Here is an 18,971-nt window from a genome sequence, read left to right on the forward strand (position 1 = left end):
TACCCAGATGTTGTTGAACTACAACTCCCATCACCCCTAGCTAGCAAGGCCCGAGCTCAGGGGTAATGGGAGTTGTAGTACAACAACATCTGGGGATCCACAGCTCTCCCCCTGCTCCTCTCAGAGTTTTACTCATTTACTACATTTATGTTCCAACTCCCCCACCCACCCATGAATTGATGGCAGCAAACAATGGTCTCCCTCTCCCACTTCGATCATCACATTGACCCTGTGAGGTAGGTAAGGCTGAGAAGGAGCCACAAGCTCCAGCTGGCTGTATCCACTGTTAGCTTCTACTAAGAGCAGACCCACTGAACCTGATTGGACACGACTAACGGCAGTGTATTGATTTCAGTAGATCTGCTCTGAGCAGACGGAAATCCTAGTTTTCCAGCTTTTTTATTAGCATTATTTAAAACATGGTGCTGAGGGGGAGATGCCTATGGCTCTACTGTGGTGCATGGTAGGGTCTTCCGTTGTTGTGGTCAGCCCCTCCCCTTTGGAAGAGATATATTTTGAGAACCCCAATTCTTCTGCCTTTCCCCCCAATAACCACAAGCCAAGTAAATTGTGAAACGTGCTTCAGAGCACAAAATATTTTATTTTTTAAAGAATGTACAGTGTGTTGATTCTAACATTTAGAGAGGACAGGGAGAAGGCTCTCTGTGCCAAGGAAAACCTCTTGAGCTGAGAACATGTTTTGGCGGGTCCACATGAAAAGACACAGAATCAGAGACAGCTGCACAAAAAGGGCAGAATGGCCAGTGGGGACAAGTATTTGAGAAGACTTGGAAGGTAAAAAAAGAAGCAGCCATCATCACACTGTCAGCAAAAAGTCCAGGGCTCCTGAATGTGGATTGTTAACAATTCCTCCTGAACACAAGTAATCCCTTTGTCATATATTTAAGGCTTTCCAGATTCCAAATATGTGGATTTAACCCATAAAGACTCCAGTCAATATTAATAAATCAGTAATAATAATAATGATTTACTTATATGCTGCCCATCTGACTGGGTTACCCCAGCCACTCTGGGTGGCTTCCAACAAATTAAAACACAATTAAGATCCAACATTTAAAATTCCCTATAGAGGGCAGCCTTCAGATGTCTAAAAGTCAGATAATTGTTTATTTCTTTGACATCTGACGGAAGAGCATTCCAGAGGGAGGGTGCCACGGCTGAGAAGACCCTCTGCCTGGTTCCCTCTAACCTCACTTCTCGCAGTGAGGGAACCACCAGAAAGCCCTCAGAGCTGGATCTCAGTGTCTGGGCTGAATGATGGAGGTGGAGATGCTCCTTCAGGTATGCAGGGACAAAGCCGTTTAGGGCTTTAAAGCACCAACACTTTGAATTGTGCTCGGAAACGTACTGGGAGCCAATGTAGATATACCGTAATTTGGGGCCAGTGTTATATGGCCCCAGAAGCTACTCCCCATCACCAGTCTGGCAGCCGTACTCTGGATTAGTTGTAGCTTCCGAATCACCTTCAAAGGTAGCCCCACATACAGCACATTGCAGTAGTCCAAGCGGGAGAAAACCAGAGCATGTACCACTCTGGTGAGACAGTGTGCAGGCAGATAGGGTCTCAGCCTGTGTACCAGATGGAGTTGATAAGATAGCTGCCCTGGACAGTGTTGATCTATGCCTCAATGGACAGCAGTGAGTCCAAAATGACTCCCAGGCTGCACACCTGGTCTAAGGAGTCCAGTTACCCCATTCAGAACCAGGGAATCCTCCCCACCTGCCCACCCTCTGTCCCCCAGAAACAGTACATCTGTCTTGTGAAAATTCAACCTCAATCCATTAGCCGCCATCCATCCCCTAACTGCCTCTGGACACCCGCATAGTATGTTTACCACCTCCATTGGTTCTGATTTAAACAGGAGGTAAAGCTGGGTATCATCCACATATTGGTGAACATCTAGCTCAAACCCCCTGATGATCTCTACCAGTGGTTTCAGTGTTAAAAAGCATGGGGGAAGAGGACAGAAACCTGAGGCACCCCACAAGTGAGTGCCCAGGAGTCCATTCACTTCCCACTCCTTTCCAGACATGATGCAGGAGGAAGGAGCTGAACCACTGCATAACAATGCCTCCAACTTAACATCTCTTTCATCTCTTCAGCATGATTGGTTGTGGTGGGTGAGTGAATTGGCTCCCATCACTACCAGAGCAAATCTTAACCCAGCACATAAATAAATATTTAAGTCTCCCTCCTGTTGGGGTTCTGTCAAGCTTAAGAGGGTGTGAGTGTGGCCTACCTCAAAGGGAAGGTTGGCTGAATCAAAATCTGCTTGATTCAATAGAATACCACAGTGATCCTGATCATGAAGTAAGAGAAAGACCCTCCCCCACTTAAAGAACAACAACCTTTAAACCATTACTGCATTAATTTAGAGATTTATAACCAAGAGTTTGAGAGAGAGAGAGAAAGAGAGAGATATATTGCACTTCAAGAGGAATCGCCAGAGAGAGAGAAGAGCATCATCTACGATATAAAGAGCTTCTGGGAGTTGTTTTTTTTAACTATACAGTGGCTGCAGAAGGAGCCTAAACACAAACTACATACATACTAGAGAAAATCCACTTCCAATTAATTTTTAATTACAAATCACAGTTTTCTTTTTTCCTTTTTTAATTCATTATACATATATCTATTTGGATGAGCTATGTTTCCTGCCTCCCACTCAAAGGGAGGAGGTGTATTGTGGGAGAAAGGTCAATATGTCAAGAAAAATCCCAGCCAAATATATCTTAAAAGCTTCAGGATAAGCAACAAATGCAGGCTGGTGGTTTTATATGCATAAAACTGTGCCCCAATCCCTGTAAGGCCACAAACTGCAATGTTAAAGGTGACAAATATCCCCCTAAATATTGGGAAAGAGCTCCCCTTTCCTAAAGCATTCAGAAACCACTGAAGAATATATGGATTCCAATCAAAGTCAGCCAAAGGGTGGAGGGAGGACAGCCCTCTCCCCACCTCTCTTTTGATTCTTGCAGCAGAGAGTAGCCATTTCATCACTGGGGATTTGTCTCTCTCTGGAGTTAGAACACTCCAGCTGGCTTTTACGTAACGGGGTGCATTTGATGACTGATGCAAGTCAAGAGTCTCAGTGGGAAAAGCCACCAAAACGAATCTTCCCCTCAATATGAGAGAGGACAGATTCTGTACGTGGCATGGGATTTTGAGAAATTCTTTGTAAATTCATGTGTGACGGCCCAGGTGACAGATTTGCTGGGTGCTATTTTAAGGTGGGGTATTTTCTCTGTCCAATTCTGCCATGTCTTGAGTTTCCTGAAGCTGCAGCAGACTAGAAAAAGACAAGAAAAAACAAAGCTGAATCCAATTTCTACCTACACAAGAGAAGAAAAAAATCAACAACCCACAAACAGAACATTTTATTTATTTATTAAATTTGTACAGCGCCCTATTCTCGTATGTCTCAGGGCAGTTCATACCAGGGACATTTTCACAAATGTATGGGAACACTACTTCCCTTTGACTCCAAGCTGAATAGATAAACTCAAAATGCAAAGCATCTGGAATTCTGTGCCAAATCAACCTGAATCCCCAAAGCTGAAAGGCTTTTGCAAAAGCATCACCCAAGCAAACCTGTGGGCTGAGGTGAGACACAAAGAAACATCTCCTGGTCAGTGGTTCCTCCAAATGTTGCAGGACACCAACTCACAACACCTAGGGAGAATTTGCCAAGCCAACTTAGGCAAGCTGTAGTCCAGCAACACCTGGAGGCCCAAAGGTTTCCCGCCACCCCCTGCTCTTGACCATTTACTCACCCCACCCCCAAAAGAATATAGGCTTTGCTCAGCATGTAAATTATGGGATGTTTTTGCAACAACTCCTCTGTGACCCTCATAACTCCCATCTGTAGAATGGGCAGAAGAGGGAGGATCTCCCTTACCAGGGGGCATGTACATGTGTGTTTTGTGTGTTTCCAGAAATGAGCAACATTACCTGCACAAACTGGGAAGGGTTGTAAAACTGGACTGTGCCGGCTGGGGGTCCTCCTGAAGGTGGCTGCAGTGGAGAAGGAGAGCTTTCCATTAGTGAGATGCAAACAAAAAGAGGCATCACCATTTCTTACCAAGTTCATTTTTTTGCACTTGACAGATGGAAGGAAGAGGTTGCATAACACCGCCAGCGCCCCCAAGTAGGTGCAGAGCAACAGAGGTTTGTTGTTATACATGGATGGAAACACACAAGACACACACACAAAAGGAACCAAACCCACACATTCTCACCCTCCCCCCCAGCGCTTCAAGAAGTTTCCCACATTGTCAACAGCAGCAGCAGTGCAGGGTCATCGCCAAACCAAGGCACATGCACAGACCCAAAATGACTTGCTTGCTTGGGGCATGCGGGAGGAAGAGCAGAAGGGGTTAATGGTGGCCAGTTGCTTGAGGAAGCACCAGCCAGCAACCTGCATTAGTGAGGCTTACGCCTTGCTTGAGAAACGCATGGTGGACTCGCCCCAATTCATGTTATCAGAGGAGCCCCCCACCCCCCACGAAAGTATAAGAAGCATTTGGCTTCTCCCTCACAGAGCTGGGGGGCTTGCATTTTAAAGGCAAGAGGCCCAGATGAAGAAAACCTGCTTTGGAGGCTCCTCCAAACGTAAAAGGCCTTAACCCAGACAGATCTATTATCAGATCATTTCGATCTTCAGAAATTGCACTGTTAGAAGCACCACAGGGTCCATTCCACATTTGTGAAAATTCAGTCTTTTAGAGTGGCAGGAACTCTGGAACACCCTCCTTATTGGTGTTAGGAAGGCACCCTCTTGCTCTATCGCTTTAGACACCTGCTGAAAACTTTTCTGCTTCAGCAAGACTATCCAGACCCGTTTGCTTGTTTCATAAAAATTATACACCTCTCAACTGTAAAAAGAAAACGCTGGTGACCAATGGGGTGACAGATGTCGCAGCCAGACTGTGCCCTCACATCCAAAAGAAAAGCTCAAAGCGGTTTACCAAAAATTAAATAAAATAAAAGAATAAAATTGACACTAAGAAGAATTTACAGTAACAATTTAAGAATTTCAAAAATGTAAAAATAGCAGTAGACTAAAAACAGATTAAAACTTGCATCAACTTTCTAAACATCTGGGCAGGCTCATCTAAACAAGAATGTTTTAGCAAGTGCTGAAAAGAGTACAGGAAAGGTCTGGCATCAATAGGCAGGGGGTTCCAAAGTGCATAGGAGATCAGAGTTCTTACAAATGGGAAATGCGTATTATGTGGCACCTGTAACAGTGCCTGTTCTGTTTATAAATTTTCAAAACAAACCACCACACAGAGGCGGCTAGTGACGTCTTGGCCCTGTGGGCGGAACCTCCAGCCTGGCTCTCCTCAGGTAAACACCTCCCCTGCAAAGCATCACACAGAGACCAGAGTGCTTTTGGTACATCTGATGCACCACCATGCAGTGGCTGTAAAAACCTTGGTCTGCCACATTCCCTCTTTTGCCCTGGGAATCAAGGACTTCCAGAGAGAGAGAGAATTATTTTTAAGCAGAACAGCAACATGTCCATTTGGGGATGGCACGTGTTCCAGGTCCCCAAGTATCACTCCCCTTGTACAATAGCCTTCAGCATTATGGTGCTAACTCCACTTCAGAGGTTGTAGGACTACAACTGCCATCACGCCCACCCACTGTTAGGGACCATGGAAGTTGTAGTCCAGCAACTTCTGGAAGGCACCAAGGTTAGAGGAAGCCGCTGCAATAGTATTTGAAGGGCAGTAAAAACTCATATCTGAGTGTTTGACATGAGGAGAGTTTAATTTGCTGGGTTCTTCAATGCTGCTCTTGAGTATTTGTTAAATTGGTTTCAAAGTTCTTTTTGCTAAGCTTTAAAGATTCATCATGTTTATCTTTATGCTTTTCCTGTTTGAAGTACAATGCCCTGAATATTCAAATCAAAACACTGTCTAAATCAGCCTTCCCTTTAATCTGTAGTTCAATGCTTTTGGTTGGGGAAGGCTGGTCCAAGTATTCCAACAAATAAATATGGGGGGGGGGTCACCACCATATTTTGAGGACTGGAATAAGCCCAGTTCTCGGTCCTGAATTATTTTTTCCAGAAAAGACTAAGTAAGTTGTGTCTGTCCCCCACAGAAAGAGGTGGAATGTCCAATGCAGTCAAAATTCTCAAAGGGAAGGATTACTAAGAGAGGAAGGAGCCCAGCTAAACTTGGATCACAACTGCGACTCTCTAAAGGCAAGGAGGAATACTTCATCTTTGTGGCCTCATGTTAGTCCCATGAAATGCAGGTAGGAGAAGATGTGTATTAAAAAGTAAAGCAAACATAAAAGAGGAGAGAGAGAGATAGAGAGATGGAGGGTAGGGAGGATGAGGAGAGAACTCAAAGAGGGAGAGAGCCAGGGTTAAGGAAGGATGGCCAGCCAAATGTACCTGATTAAAATGCTGGCTTACTTCACGTGATAATGAGCTCATTGAGCTAGAGCGCGAAAGCTACAAAACAGCAAAAACACACACATACATACACACACACACAACACACACAAAAAAGGGAATCAAAAAGTCATCATGCAGGCTTCTGCCTCAAGCTCTCTGTTCTCCTATTTTCAATAAATGGGGTGGAGAAAGGACCTTCCAGCACCAATGGTTAAATGATATGAATTACAAAAGGAGGTTAAGTTAGCTTAAATTGCAGAAATAAAAAATAAAAGGGCAGGAGAGTAACTTCTTTGGTTAAACACACCCAAGATGCAGCTGGTAATGGTGCCTGCCTACGATTTGTAAATCTAGTGGGGTTACGGTTATGCATCTGCATGGCATTTAATATGATAAATCACACACATGCACAGAGGGAGAAAGAGGAGAATCTACCACCCTGCCTTTTCACATAAAAAAGAAACTTCTTCCACAACCTCCTTCCTGTGGGGAAAGGCCACAGTTCAATGGCAGAGCAACTGCTTTTCATGCAGAAGGTCCCAGGTACAGGCCCCCATGGCCTCTCCAGGCAGGGCTGGAAATGTCCCTTCTTGTATGAAAACCCTGGAGAGTCACTGCCAGTCAGTGTAGACAATACTGAGCCAATGATAAGGCAGCCTCCTCTGTTCTTTTGTGCAGAGACCTGTTCAATTAGCATCCCCTACGCCCACCTCCTGCCCAGCTTGAAAGCACGTAAGAAGAGCCTGCTGGAACAGACCAAAGGTGTGGCATTTAGTCCAGCCTCCTGTTCACACAGTAGCCACCCTGATGCCCCAAAGAGAAGTTTAAGAGCAGGATTTGAGCACAAGAACACTCTCCCTTCCTGCCATTTCCAGCAACTGGATTTCAGAAGATGACTACCTCCAAATGCAAAAACAGATCTGAAAAGCCTCTGCCAACTATTCCTGGTTCTGATTTTGGAGGCAACACGAAACTCCAGGGGCAAATCTGCTCATGACTTGGTTACCTGCTCCTGCTGTCCCTTTATCTAAGGGTTTAGGACTTGCCTGTAGAGGTCCCCCCACCCACCCACTTGGCCATGCAGACCTACCTCTCCAGGCTGGGAGTCCTCTGGGTTGGTGGGAGGGAGCTCAGAGCCAGGTGGCAACACGGCAGAATTTAAGTACTCCAGGGAGAAAAACAAAGAAGCAGAATTAGGTGGCAGAACAAACCAGGGAATGGGACCCTAAAGGCCCAGCAAAATGCTACCAACAATCCAAAGATCAATAGGCTTTTGAAAAAAATAGGTATTTTACGAAATTCTTTTCTTAAAACAGAAATCCTGCTATGGGACAAATCCATATCAATCCCCAACAAGGGTTGTGTAACCTCCTAAAGACTTATAAGCAGCATGCTGGATCAGGCCAAAGTGGGCCCATCTGGTCCAGCCTCCTGTTCTCCCAGTGGCAAACCAGATGCCTGTTATGCCACAGGAAGGTCCCGAGCACAACAGCAGCACTGCCCCCACATGTGTGGTCTGATTCAGAGGCACACTGCCCCTCCAGCATTGGAGGCAGAACGTATCCATCAAGTTAGTAGCCACAGGCAGTCTTAATATTCTCTGAGAACATGTTAACACTGCAAATCCAACTTACTGAGGGTTCTGCAGCCACTCCAGGTTTGCTCTGGCTTCCTGGCGCCAGCTGCCCTCCCGCCCCTTTCTCCTCCAAAGGCAGCTGATCCTCTGGAACTGCAGGAGAGAGACCCCAAGTTAGTAAGTTAGTACACAAAACAAGCTTTGCATCTCTTCAGACAGGGTGGTTGCACCCAAAGGTTCGCATGGGAGAGGCCAAGACTGAGCAGCCAATTTTCCAAGGAGAAAAGACCACAAGCAAAGGATAACTCCTCTTTGCCCCTGAGAGTAGGTGGGACTAGCAAGTAGACCTTTCACCTGCTGCTGGACTACAACTCCCATCATCCATGATTATCAGCCATGCTGACTCAGGAGCTGATGAGAGTTTGAGTACAACGTTGTTTGGAGGGAAACAAATTAGCCACCTCTGCACTTTAGAGCTTTCCATGATTTGCCAGAAAACAGCTGTCTGCGATAAAAAGTTTCACCCTCTAAACTGAATAGGGGTGGGGTGGGGAGACGAATTGCTGTTTGTTAATGGGATGTTCTACACAGTGTCTACATTTCAGAGTTGTGAAGCCATAAAAGATTGTTTGCTTCATATTGTATACTCTACTCTAAATATGTTTTTTAGTATTTTCATTTTTATGTTGTAGAACTGTAGAATTGTTTATTTAGCACCTTGGCTTTTACTCTTTTAGATCTACTGATCAATCAGTGAATATATTCTCTAGTGCTGGCTGTTCAAACATCAAGTCAACTGGTAAAGGAAATTTCAAATTTCAAGGAAGAACCAGAGAATTGTAGGGCTGGAAGGGAACCCCAAGGGTCATCTAGTTCAACCTTCAAATCCCACTTTTTAAAACTATTATTATTAAACCCAAGGCACCTAAAGAGAGCGAGAAATACTTATAGCTGCTGGCAAATCCACCCACCAAATGGCAGTTCCCATGAAGACTGTGAAAACTCATGACACTTTTATTTCCTCCTTTCCTTAAAGAACAAGAAAGAGGCCAAACAAGAGGAATAAGAATGGCCGTCAAACAGTTATACAAGAGGAAGTGAGGGAGGCAGAGGAGGTGGGCTGGGGCAGGGAGAGGCCTCTCCAGGCTCGACTCACCTGAGTTTGGGACAAAGAGGTTTGCTGCGATGGGCATGGGGGCCAAGGGAGCAAAGAGGTCTGATGGAGCAGGGGGCGCAGGACCACCACTGGGTGACTTGGCCCCTCCAGGGTTCAGGATGTCGACATACCGGGCTCTGCTTCCTGCTGGAAAGAGGCAAGGAGGAAAGCTTATCACCATGCAGTGATGGAGTCTGAAGGTAGAGAACAGGGAGTGGGTGGGTGAGGGCAACCAGGAAGCAAGAGCACCCTCCAAAAATAGTCATAATCACACTAGCAAGGGTCCAAGCAAACCTATTAAAACTAATGGACATTATTAACTTAGGTCCATTCATTCACAGAGTGTTGGATTAGGGCCTGGGAGAGACTAGGGTTTGAATCCCCACTTGGCTATAAAGCTCAATAGGTGTGACCGTGGGTCACAGTCACTACCTATCAATCTAATGTAGTAAGGATTAAAACAGAGAAGGAAGAGAACTATATACACTGCCTTGAGCTCCTTGGAGGAAAAGGTGGGATATAAATTAAATAAATAAATGAATTTTCAGTTACTCTAAGCAGGACAGCTGGATTCAAGCTCACTAACGCTGGGAGTGTGAAGTGCGGAGAACAACACGTGCCAGTAGAATAGCCACGTAATGGTCATTCCACACTTGCAAAGAACCAATTCTTCAGTGTGGCAGCACCTACCCTGTGGAACTCCCTGCCCCTTGATGTTAGGAAGCCACCTTCGCTGTATTACTTTCAATTCCTGTGTTGTTTTTTTACACTGTTTTTAAAACTACTCACTTTATATTAAAAAAACAACAAAGTTTTTTGTTGTTGTTTTTTGTTTAAAAAAACCTGGCCTTTGGTCATAATGGCAAAAAATAACTGCTTATCCAAGAGCAAGAATTGCAAGTGAATATGGAAATAAAATCTGGGAAAACTGGTTGCCCCTTATACATTATTGTCAGGAAAGTAACTGCCTACTCTGAGAGCAGATTCAAGTAGCTTTTGAGGTATGCAAGGTATTTTAAATAGGAAATACTGTAGTTCTGTGGATTATTGTTAATAGTTGTCAAATAATAATTACACACACACACTTCTCTGCCTAATCCCTGCCTAGTAATTATTTGTTTCGCACATAATTTTGCGTAAGGGTAACAGACCTGACATGCAGCTTCTTGCATCTATAACGACTGGCAAAGATGGAATCCTCTGCCAAGGACCCAAACAAACAAACAAACAAACAAACACGTCTATTGTACATGCTATTAATGCCCAGAACACAGCTCACACCTGAACAGTTACCTGCTTTCCTGGAGAACATGTTTACAGAGCTGTTGGGAGGTCCTCCTGATCCAGAGGGAACTGCTTGAGGGACCTGAGGGAACCCTGAAGGAGGTGGAGGTGGTGGCTTGCTCTGGAAGTAGGAGGAAAACAGACCCTTGAAACCAAGGCCACCTCCTGGGGCAGGTGCATTAGGAAAGGAAACGAACTAAACTCTGCTCTTTGCTTGACCCCAGACTATCTGTCACATTCACATCATGCACTGTGATACCACTTTGGACAGTCACAGCTTCTCCTGAATAATTTTGTGAATGAATTCAGGGTGCTAAGGGTTGCTGGGAGACCTCCTTAGATCCCTCGCAAAGCTACAACTTTCAAAATGGTTGAACAGCCAATCCCTCTTTTACAGGGAACTCTGGGAACTGCAGCTCTGCCCAGTATTTACCTCTTCCTCTGGTTCATCCAAGTTGACCCACCGCTGTTTCTTTTCATCCCAGACAATCTAGGAGAACACATAGGAACTGGTTAGGAGGCAAACCAGACAGGCTGTGCAGATGTTCAGTTAAGGACTCACAACCACTGGGATTCAGCGTAGACCTACCGATTTGTTCTTATCATCAGGGAGGTGAGCTTCGTTCTTGCCTTTCCCCATCAGCCAGCCAAGCCACGTTGCTCCACTCTGCAGGGAAAAGAAAAGAAAGGTAAGTCTTGCAAGAGGGTGAAGACAATGGCCCCGCCCCCAACAAACCCAGCCAATTGGAAAAGCTGGGGGCAGAGATGAAGCTGCTACTTTTACCTTGAATGCTGGCCTACCTTCCGAGGCTCAGGCTCTTTTTTGCTTGGCTTCCCTTCTGGGATGGGCGGTGGGGGCGGGGAGGGCTGCTTGGCTGCAGAGTTCCGCCTCTCGCGCCCAACAGAGTGCACAGAGGATTCTGAGGTGGTCCGGGATCGCACCCCGAAGCCCTGCAATTGTTACAAAACGAACCAGGATAACTTTACAACGCCAAAAGAGAAGGAAGCTTCAGCAGGTGCCAAGAGGTGTTGTGGGTCCCCTGTTAGTCTGACTCAAGAGCAGATCCACTGAAATACAGTGGTACCTCTGGTTACAAACTTAATTTGTTCTGGAGGTCCGTTCTTAACCTGAAACTGTTCTTAATCTGAGGTACCACTTTAGCTAACGGGGCCTCCCACTGCTGCTGCACAGCTGCATGAGTTCTGTTCTCATGCTGGGGCAAAGTTCTTAACCCGAGGTACTACTTCCGGGTTAGTGGAGTCTGTAAACCGAAGTGTTTGTAACCCGAGGTTTTTGTAACCCGAGGTACCACTGTAGACGGATGGATGGATGTTGACTAACTTTGGTTGATCAGCTTTGTTAACTTTGGTTCGTCAGTTTCAGTGGGTCTACTCTTGAGTAGAACTTAGTTGGACACAACCCAAGGTTCATCAGGGCAGAGAAAAAGTTCCAATGCAGCATGGAGGTGTGAAGAGTGAGATATTTTTTAAAAGGGAGGAATGAAAGAGAGACAGACAGACAGACAGACAGACGGACGGACAGACAGACGGACAGAGCAACAGAGGTAGGGAGTCTGCGCATGGCATACCATGTGAACTGAAGAAGACTGGGAGGTGGATCTGGATCGTCGGCCCGAGCCCTGCTTAGACACAAAGCCAGTACATCAACAAGCAAGCTAAGCCAACCTACTAACAGCGGATGCAGAGTCAGACCAGCACATTCTTCAGCCACAAGTTGAGCTTGTTAAGTGGGAAGGCAAAAGCTGTATGGCGAGCCTGATACAACAGGCTGGGAGTGGGGAGCCTTTGGCCCCCCAGATATTGCTGAACTACAACTCCCATTAGCCCCAGCAAATGTGGCAAGTGTGATGATGGGAGTTGCAAGTTTTCAGTTGTTTTAAACTGCTTTTAATATTGTGTTTTAAAGTTGCAACCCACCCAAGGACCTTAGGGTGAAGGGCGGGTAATTAATGTTTATAACAACAGTTCAGCAATATCCAGAAGACTATAGGAGCTCCACGCCTGTAGCAGGTCTTGACTGGACTCCCCCCTTGACCCCCTGGCTTCTCTGCTCTTGGCCACTCTTCAGTATGACTGTGTGGAAAGGAGGATTAGGTTATCCTGGGGGGGGTGTCTAGAAAATCTGGCCCACACACCTAAAACAGTGGGGGCTACTCTGCCAAACAAACGGTCTTAGGAACATGAGAAGCTGCCTTATACCAAGTCCATCCAGTTCAGTGTTGTCTCCAGGGTTTCAGGCAGCGAGTCCTTCCCATCCCTACCCAGAGATGCTGTTAGGGACTGAATCTGTGTCCTTCTGCATTCAAAGCAGGCACTCTACCAATGAGCCACCTCGCCTTCTGCTTCAGCATGCCCCTGGCGTGTGAGTATGCACACAGCACACACAAACAAGGGTGGGGATTCACAGCACGCCTTCAATACCAGACCTTTTTTTTCTGGGCTGTATACAACAAAGTTTTTGCTCAGTGTAGACTCACTGAAATGAATAAGCCTAAATCAGTCATGTCCCATTAATTTCACTGGGTCTCCTCTGAGTATCGGGTTAACGTTGGGTACAACACTTTTATGTGTGTGCCAGATGAGGATGGCCACACACTCATCATCAGCACAGCTAGCTGGGAGGATAGCACTTCCAAGCAATGGATTCAAAAGCAGAACCCAGAAGCAGACCTCCAGATGCCCCTTTGCTTGGCCCTCGTACAAACCTGAGCGACAAACTGGAGAGGAAGGAAGGACAGAGCTTTCAGACAGGGTCATGGGTGGAATGTGGCTCCAAATTAATGGCCATTATGTGCTCCCAACAAAACAAAACGTTAAAAAAAGAGTAAGAGCAGGATGGATACCATGCTTGCCATCTTCCCATAGAAGTCATCCTCTCTGGGCTCTGGTCTGGCCTTCCAAGCTTGAGTCTCCTGGGAGCCGCCCTGCACTCCTGAGGCAGATATAAAAGACAGATCAGGATGAGTATGCAATGGGTTGGAAGGAGGCACAAGAATGACTGCATCATTAAATTGCAGCAATGGATAAACCAGCTCAACGTTTGCTGAACTTGCTTTCACAGGAAGCAGTGATGGCCATCAACCTAGTGGGTGATGCTTTAAAGAGGACTAGACAAATTCATGGAGGCGAGAACTAGCAGTGGCCACTAGTCAGGGTGGCTACGATGCTCTGTATTCACAGCTGGGGGCAGCTGTGCTTCTGAGCATCAGTTGCTGGAAACTACAGGAGGGGAGAGAGCTCCTGTGCTCAGATCCTGCTTCAGAGTTTCCCCAAAGGCATCTAACTGTCCACAGTGAGAACAGGATACTGAACGAGATGGGCTACTGCCTGTGTTGAATCAAAGGTGAATTGTTTCAGAAGCTTTGCTAATGACATCTTGGCTGTCAAGATAACCCCACAATTAATGGCTGTCAAGATAACCCCACAATTAATTGGTAGTTGTTGCAGCAATGAGCTCACATATGTTTACAGTCACTTGCTTTTATAGAGGCTAATGATGCTTTGATGTTACCCTTATCTGTGAGGCTTGGGTGCTGGGCTCTGAGCCCAGAAAGGGGAACTATCTTTAAGACTTGGGTATCTACCATCAATGCCCTCATCTAGTCAGGAGAAATGACATATGCTGCTTTACGAAGAATGTACACATGTTTGCTTGGGTGTGGACAAGCCATCCGCTTGCTATGTTGTCTATCCTGCATCTGCAAAGGCTAGGAGAACTGGCAGGCTGCTTTGCTGTAAGTCTAGACCTTCTCTAGAACTGGCCACTCTGATGTTTTTCACATTCTTCTTTAGTGTCCCTGCACCCAACCACTCCTACAAGCCCTTCTTTGGGCCTGCGGTTCAGAACATTGGTCAAGGGCTGGTTTCTTCTTATGTTCTTATGATATTTTGGTGTGGACATTCCATACTGTACGGCACTCCCCAATGTGACCGTAACTTTGCAATGCAGGACACAAGCAAGTGATGGGGATCTTTGAAACATGTGCAGCTCTCCAAGAATGGAAAAAAGCAGAGAGGCCCCTTTCTGTCACACCCCGCCCCTGCCACAATGCCAAGACAAACCTGCATCTTGGTTGAGCTGCTCCTGCAGCTGAAGCTCATTTGCTTGAGAGGATGGGCCTGTTTGTGGCACCATCCCCATCGTGGGGTATGGAGGGTTCTGCTCAGCTCCATAGGCATGGGCATAGCTGGGTCCTGGCCCTGTAGAAGGAGGAGCCGCAGGGTAGAAAGGCGTACGGCCAGTAGCCTCTGAATGGGAAGAAGGTGCCGCAGTGACTGAGCTGTCAAGGATGGCCTGGGGAGCTATGGAGGGAGTGACAAAGAAGGTAAATGGACATCTAGGATGTTTGTAACCCACAACAGACTGGAGCCCAGAACAACTCACTATCAATCCAAAGAATATTCCACCCCTCTTTGATGGATGAGAATATATTTGGGTCAATTCGCATGGCCAGAAGCAACTCAATGGCTGCTGGCAGGTCAAACCTATGACCTGCCAGCAAACCAATGAACTGCAGGGGTTGTAGAAACAAGCTCCACCCAGGCAGCCTGTGTGCCTTGAGACATCATAACCAAAAAGAGCAAACTGGATCCCCAACCAAGTGATGACTACTGGCACAGAGGAGGAGAAGCCTAGCAATGGCTACTAGCCACGATGGCTATGTGCTGTCTTCACAGTTGGAAGGAGCAACTGTATCCGGCTCTTGCTTGTGGACTTCCAACTGCAGAATCTGGGTGGCAACTGTGAGGACAGGAAGCTGGACTAGTTAGGCCACTGGAGTGACTCATCAGGGCTCCTCTGATGTACTTAACACCAAACACAACAAGGCCTTAAACTGGGAGCACGAAGGGTCCTGGGGAGCCCACCACCACATTCCAACAGTGGACACTGCTGACAAATGGTTCCCACCCTGCAGTTCACTATTGTTTCTTATTCTCCCTGCCCCATCTCTGACCTCTCCCTGCCCCATGAAACAATGGCAAGGAACACTCACCGGAAGGCATCAGCTGGACACTCGGCTGCACAGGGTGACCTGTGCCAGGAAGCAAGGAGGCCAGGAGTGGGTTGTCAGAGCCGGATAGCATCTCATAGCCAGCCCCCATCCCCTCGCTTTGACTGACATGGTCCAGTTCAGAGCTTGGTGTGCTGCAGGCATATTGCTGAGGTGTGGATCTCCCTGCGCTGTAAGCAATCCCGCCCTCCTGGGAGACGAAAAAATCAAAGATGGCAGTTTTCGACTGACAGACATATCTACATGTTTCCCTTTGCTAGGCCCAAGACCACCACTGCAAAAGGTTTCTAGGCTAAAGGCCCCTCTGTGACCTCCATCCCTTAGGCAGAGAGAGAGGAGCACAGGTCGCTGCCTTACAAGGAGTCAAAGCATTGAGCCCATCTAGCTCAATATTGTCTACACTGACTGGCAATGGATCCCCTTCAGGGTTACAGACAGGGTTCTTTTTCTTTTGTACAATGGTTCTTGAGATCAAGGAGCAAGTTTTGGTCTATGTCTGGAGACCCTAGGATGCCATTTTGAATCAAGATGGTGGATCGAACCTTTCAAAACTGATTTCAAAACTGCACTGGGTTTGTTTTTTTGTTTGTTTGTTTCTTAGTATTCCTGAGCAACATGAGGTATAAGGCTGCTAATGTTTCCAAGCAACTCTTTAAAAATAAGGGAAAGGTTTCCAGCTGAAACCCTCAGCTCACTTCTGTTTATATTGCACAAAGCAGGGCTTCACTGATTGAATGAACATGCTTGGGAATCTCACACACTGAACTTATGGGAGGACAGCATACTCACCTTGATCTGCCCATCTAAGCTTCGAAGTTGTACCAACCAATCAGGCTCATCAAAAAATTCCTGCTCAGGTTTCTCCCTTATCTGAGGGTCAAAGAGCCGCAACCGAGGGGAGATCTGTGAAGCAGAACCATTGGAAATGGTCAAAGGAGGACAGAGAGGAGGGAGCTTCTGGGATTGCTCTGTTGGGGCAGGCAACTGCAACCACTTTTTAAAAGATTTACATATATTTATTTATAGTAATACATAACAAAGTATAATAGCGGATGCCAAATAAAACTAAATAAGACAAAAGTAGAACGGGATAGCTAAACATGTAGGAATAAATTTACATACTAAAATCCAACATAATAAATTAACATCACAAAGTTTCAAGTGACAGAAATGGGTTAACATTCTCCTGTACTGTACCTTATTACTTCAGTACATTATAAAAAGACTCAATTTCCTGAGGAAGACACTATCTTTTAGCCTGCCCTCTCTGGTTCTCACTATATATGTGAGCATAACTATGTTAACTATGTCCCAGATTTTAGTTATCCATTCCTCATGGATGTTCTCATTTCCTCCCCAGTCATGACAGATAATAATTCTGGCAGCAGGCAAGAGATGTTGCATCAATTCCCTGTCCTCTTAGTACAGTTTCTTTAACATTTCTGAATAGCAAAATCTGACGATCCATACGTAAATTATAATCAGGTATTACTTAAAATTTTCGTTGCTGTATCTTCCCAGAATGTTCTAAATTTTGGGACAAGTCCAGAATATATGCTGCATTCAAGCACGGACTGCAGTCATTTCTAACTTTATGTTTCCCTCTCCACTGAAGATATCCAGGGACTAACTGCTCATAGAAACATTGGAGAGGGCTGTGTGTTGTGTTCGGAGGGGCCTACCTTAACCAAGACACACAGCACTGGAAAAAGGCAGTTGAACCTCCCCCCACCCCCAATATACTGTACCTGGATCAGCTGACTAATCAGGACCGGGGAATAGTAACAGGGGTTCTTGAGGATGGCTTTGGAAATCACTTCACAGTAATGGAAGGCCTGTGCGGCCAGCCCCACTTCGGCCAGTCGACAGGCGTAGATAAACTTAAAAACCTGTAAGAAAGAGGATTTTGAATCTTAAGTGATTTGGGAGCATGGCCTTAGCAGCAGCAGCAGCAGCAGCAGCAGTTAAAAGCATGAGGGTGCCTGGCCTAGACATGCTGCTTGCACAAGCAGCACCAATGTTCCAGAACCTCAAAGCTGTCATTTCTTCTCAAGCAGCCCAAACCTACAAGGTGTCTAGCGCCCAGCCCCTGCCCTGGCATTCACTCCGGACTCTTCTCAACAGCTCATGTCTGGGTCATGTAACCTTCATAGAGAGGAATGTAACAGGGGACTTTGCCCCCCTTATGAGGAAACACCCTTCGAGGACACCAGGAGCATGCCTGGAATAGCTTTCAGCTGATGCAAGCAAGTTCATTAAGAAAGGTATTTGTATGATCAATGTGTCATTAAAAAAAATGAAAACGGGTCACAACAATAAAACCTTAAAAGCTTGCAATAAAAGCCATTTAAAAAGTTAGAAATAAGACAGCAATTAACAGTTGTGGAAGGATGTCGTCTTAACTGCCCATGTAGGGCTGGCAAAACAGAAATATTTTCAGCAGGTGTTAAAGAACAGGCTTAGTGGCAAAGTTCCTCTCCTCTGCTCAAATGTCTCTCAAGATCTGAGGGATAGCTCAGTCGGCAGAGCAAGAGACTTTCAATCTCAAGGTTGTTTGGTTTGTGCCCCACACTGGGCAAAAAGATTCCTGCATTGCAAGGGGGGAGGCTATATAACCCTTGTGGTCCCTTCCAACACTACAATTTTAGGATTCTAAGGCAATGCTCATTTTAGCTGCAATTTTTTATCTTATGTTTCTATCTTTTGCTAAATCCTTTGTACCTGTATTACAATGCATTTTAAGCAAGCAGATGTTTTCATGCTCAGGATTTATCCTGTGTGTGCTCTTGTTTTAGCAAGTCTGCGATGGTATAAAAAAATGATCTGATCTCTCCACAGCTCCATGCATCCAACCTGAAACACTCCTTTCCCAGCTTCTGTGGCCACTCCCATCTTTTGCTTTTCCTTCCCCTCCCTCTCTCCTGCCCTGAAGCTGTGTGGCACAGAAGGCGGGGTGGAGGTGGGGCTGGGAGTTGCCACCGCCCCCAGCACATACAAGCCAAAAAGGAGCTTCCTCCAGCACACATTCCCAAGAAAGGCTCCTGAACTGCAGGGGCAAGGTGCTCCTTTTCCATGCTTTCTCAGAACTTGAGCTGTGTTGCACATTATAAGCAAGATCAAAGTGGAAGGGGACAACAGCTGTCAAGCATTTGCAACCACTGCAAAACAACAAGGGGACAAAGAGCAGCCATCACCCAGGAGACTGAGAAGACAGGAGGCACCCCAAACCTGGAAATTGGGCAACGAGCATGGCTGTGTCCCCAGGGACTGCGCATATTCGTAGGCTTCTGTCCTTCGGATGGCTTCATTGGTGGAGAACTTTGAAAAAGGTGAACTGAAAGGTAAACAGAAGGGGGTGGGATAGGAAAATATGTTGTGAATGAGACACAGGCACTTGAATTGAAGGCCATTTAGAAAATGGAGGTAGAAAAAGGTGCAAGACCCTCTGGCACCCCTTAATTAGCTCCATCAGCAAATTTCATTGCCAC

The 18,971-nt window shown here is 46.1% G+C and overlaps 1 protein-coding gene across 6 annotated transcripts in view; it reads right to left on the reverse strand.

The window, feature by feature from the left end:
* Positions 1 to 568: 568 nt before the first annotated feature.
* SEC16A (SEC16 homolog A, endoplasmic reticulum export factor) overlaps positions 569 to 18,971 on the reverse strand; it is a 39,284-nt gene continuing 20,881 nt past the window's right edge. For 2 of the 6 annotated variants that reach the window (XM_082208677.1, XM_082208676.1), the window contains exons 16-32: positions 18,712 to 18,817; positions 17,232 to 17,372; positions 16,273 to 16,386; positions 15,466 to 15,673; positions 14,534 to 14,773; positions 13,315 to 13,403; positions 12,040 to 12,093; positions 11,252 to 11,401; positions 11,040 to 11,117; positions 10,884 to 10,940; positions 10,460 to 10,571; positions 9,167 to 9,313; positions 8,069 to 8,163; positions 7,525 to 7,599; positions 6,432 to 6,491; positions 3,974 to 4,036; positions 569 to 3,311 (exon numbers count right to left, since the gene is read on the reverse strand). In XM_082208677.1, the coding sequence (XP_082064803.1) occupies positions 3,243 to 3,311; positions 3,974 to 4,036; positions 6,432 to 6,491; positions 7,525 to 7,599; positions 8,069 to 8,163; positions 9,167 to 9,313; positions 10,460 to 10,571; positions 10,884 to 10,940; positions 11,040 to 11,117; positions 11,252 to 11,401; positions 12,040 to 12,093; positions 13,315 to 13,403; positions 14,534 to 14,773; positions 15,466 to 15,673; positions 16,273 to 16,386; positions 17,232 to 17,372; positions 18,712 to 18,817 (1,858 nt within the window). In that variant the 3' untranslated portion in view covers positions 569 to 3,242. The remainder of the gene's footprint in view (positions 3,312 to 3,973; positions 4,037 to 6,431; positions 6,492 to 7,524; positions 7,600 to 8,068; positions 8,164 to 9,166; positions 9,314 to 10,459; positions 10,572 to 10,883; positions 10,941 to 11,039; positions 11,118 to 11,251; positions 11,402 to 12,039; positions 12,094 to 13,314; positions 13,404 to 14,533; positions 14,774 to 15,465; positions 15,674 to 16,272; positions 16,387 to 17,231; positions 17,373 to 18,711; positions 18,818 to 18,971) is intronic. The other 4 variants (XM_082208678.1, XM_082208679.1, XM_082208680.1 and 1 more) reach the window with 4 other exon arrangements.

Source organism: Podarcis vaucheri, assembly GCF_965113315.1.
Source record: "Podarcis vaucheri genome assembly, chromosome: Z".
Lineage (NCBI taxonomy): Eukaryota > Metazoa > Chordata > Lepidosauria > Squamata > Lacertidae > Podarcis > Podarcis vaucheri.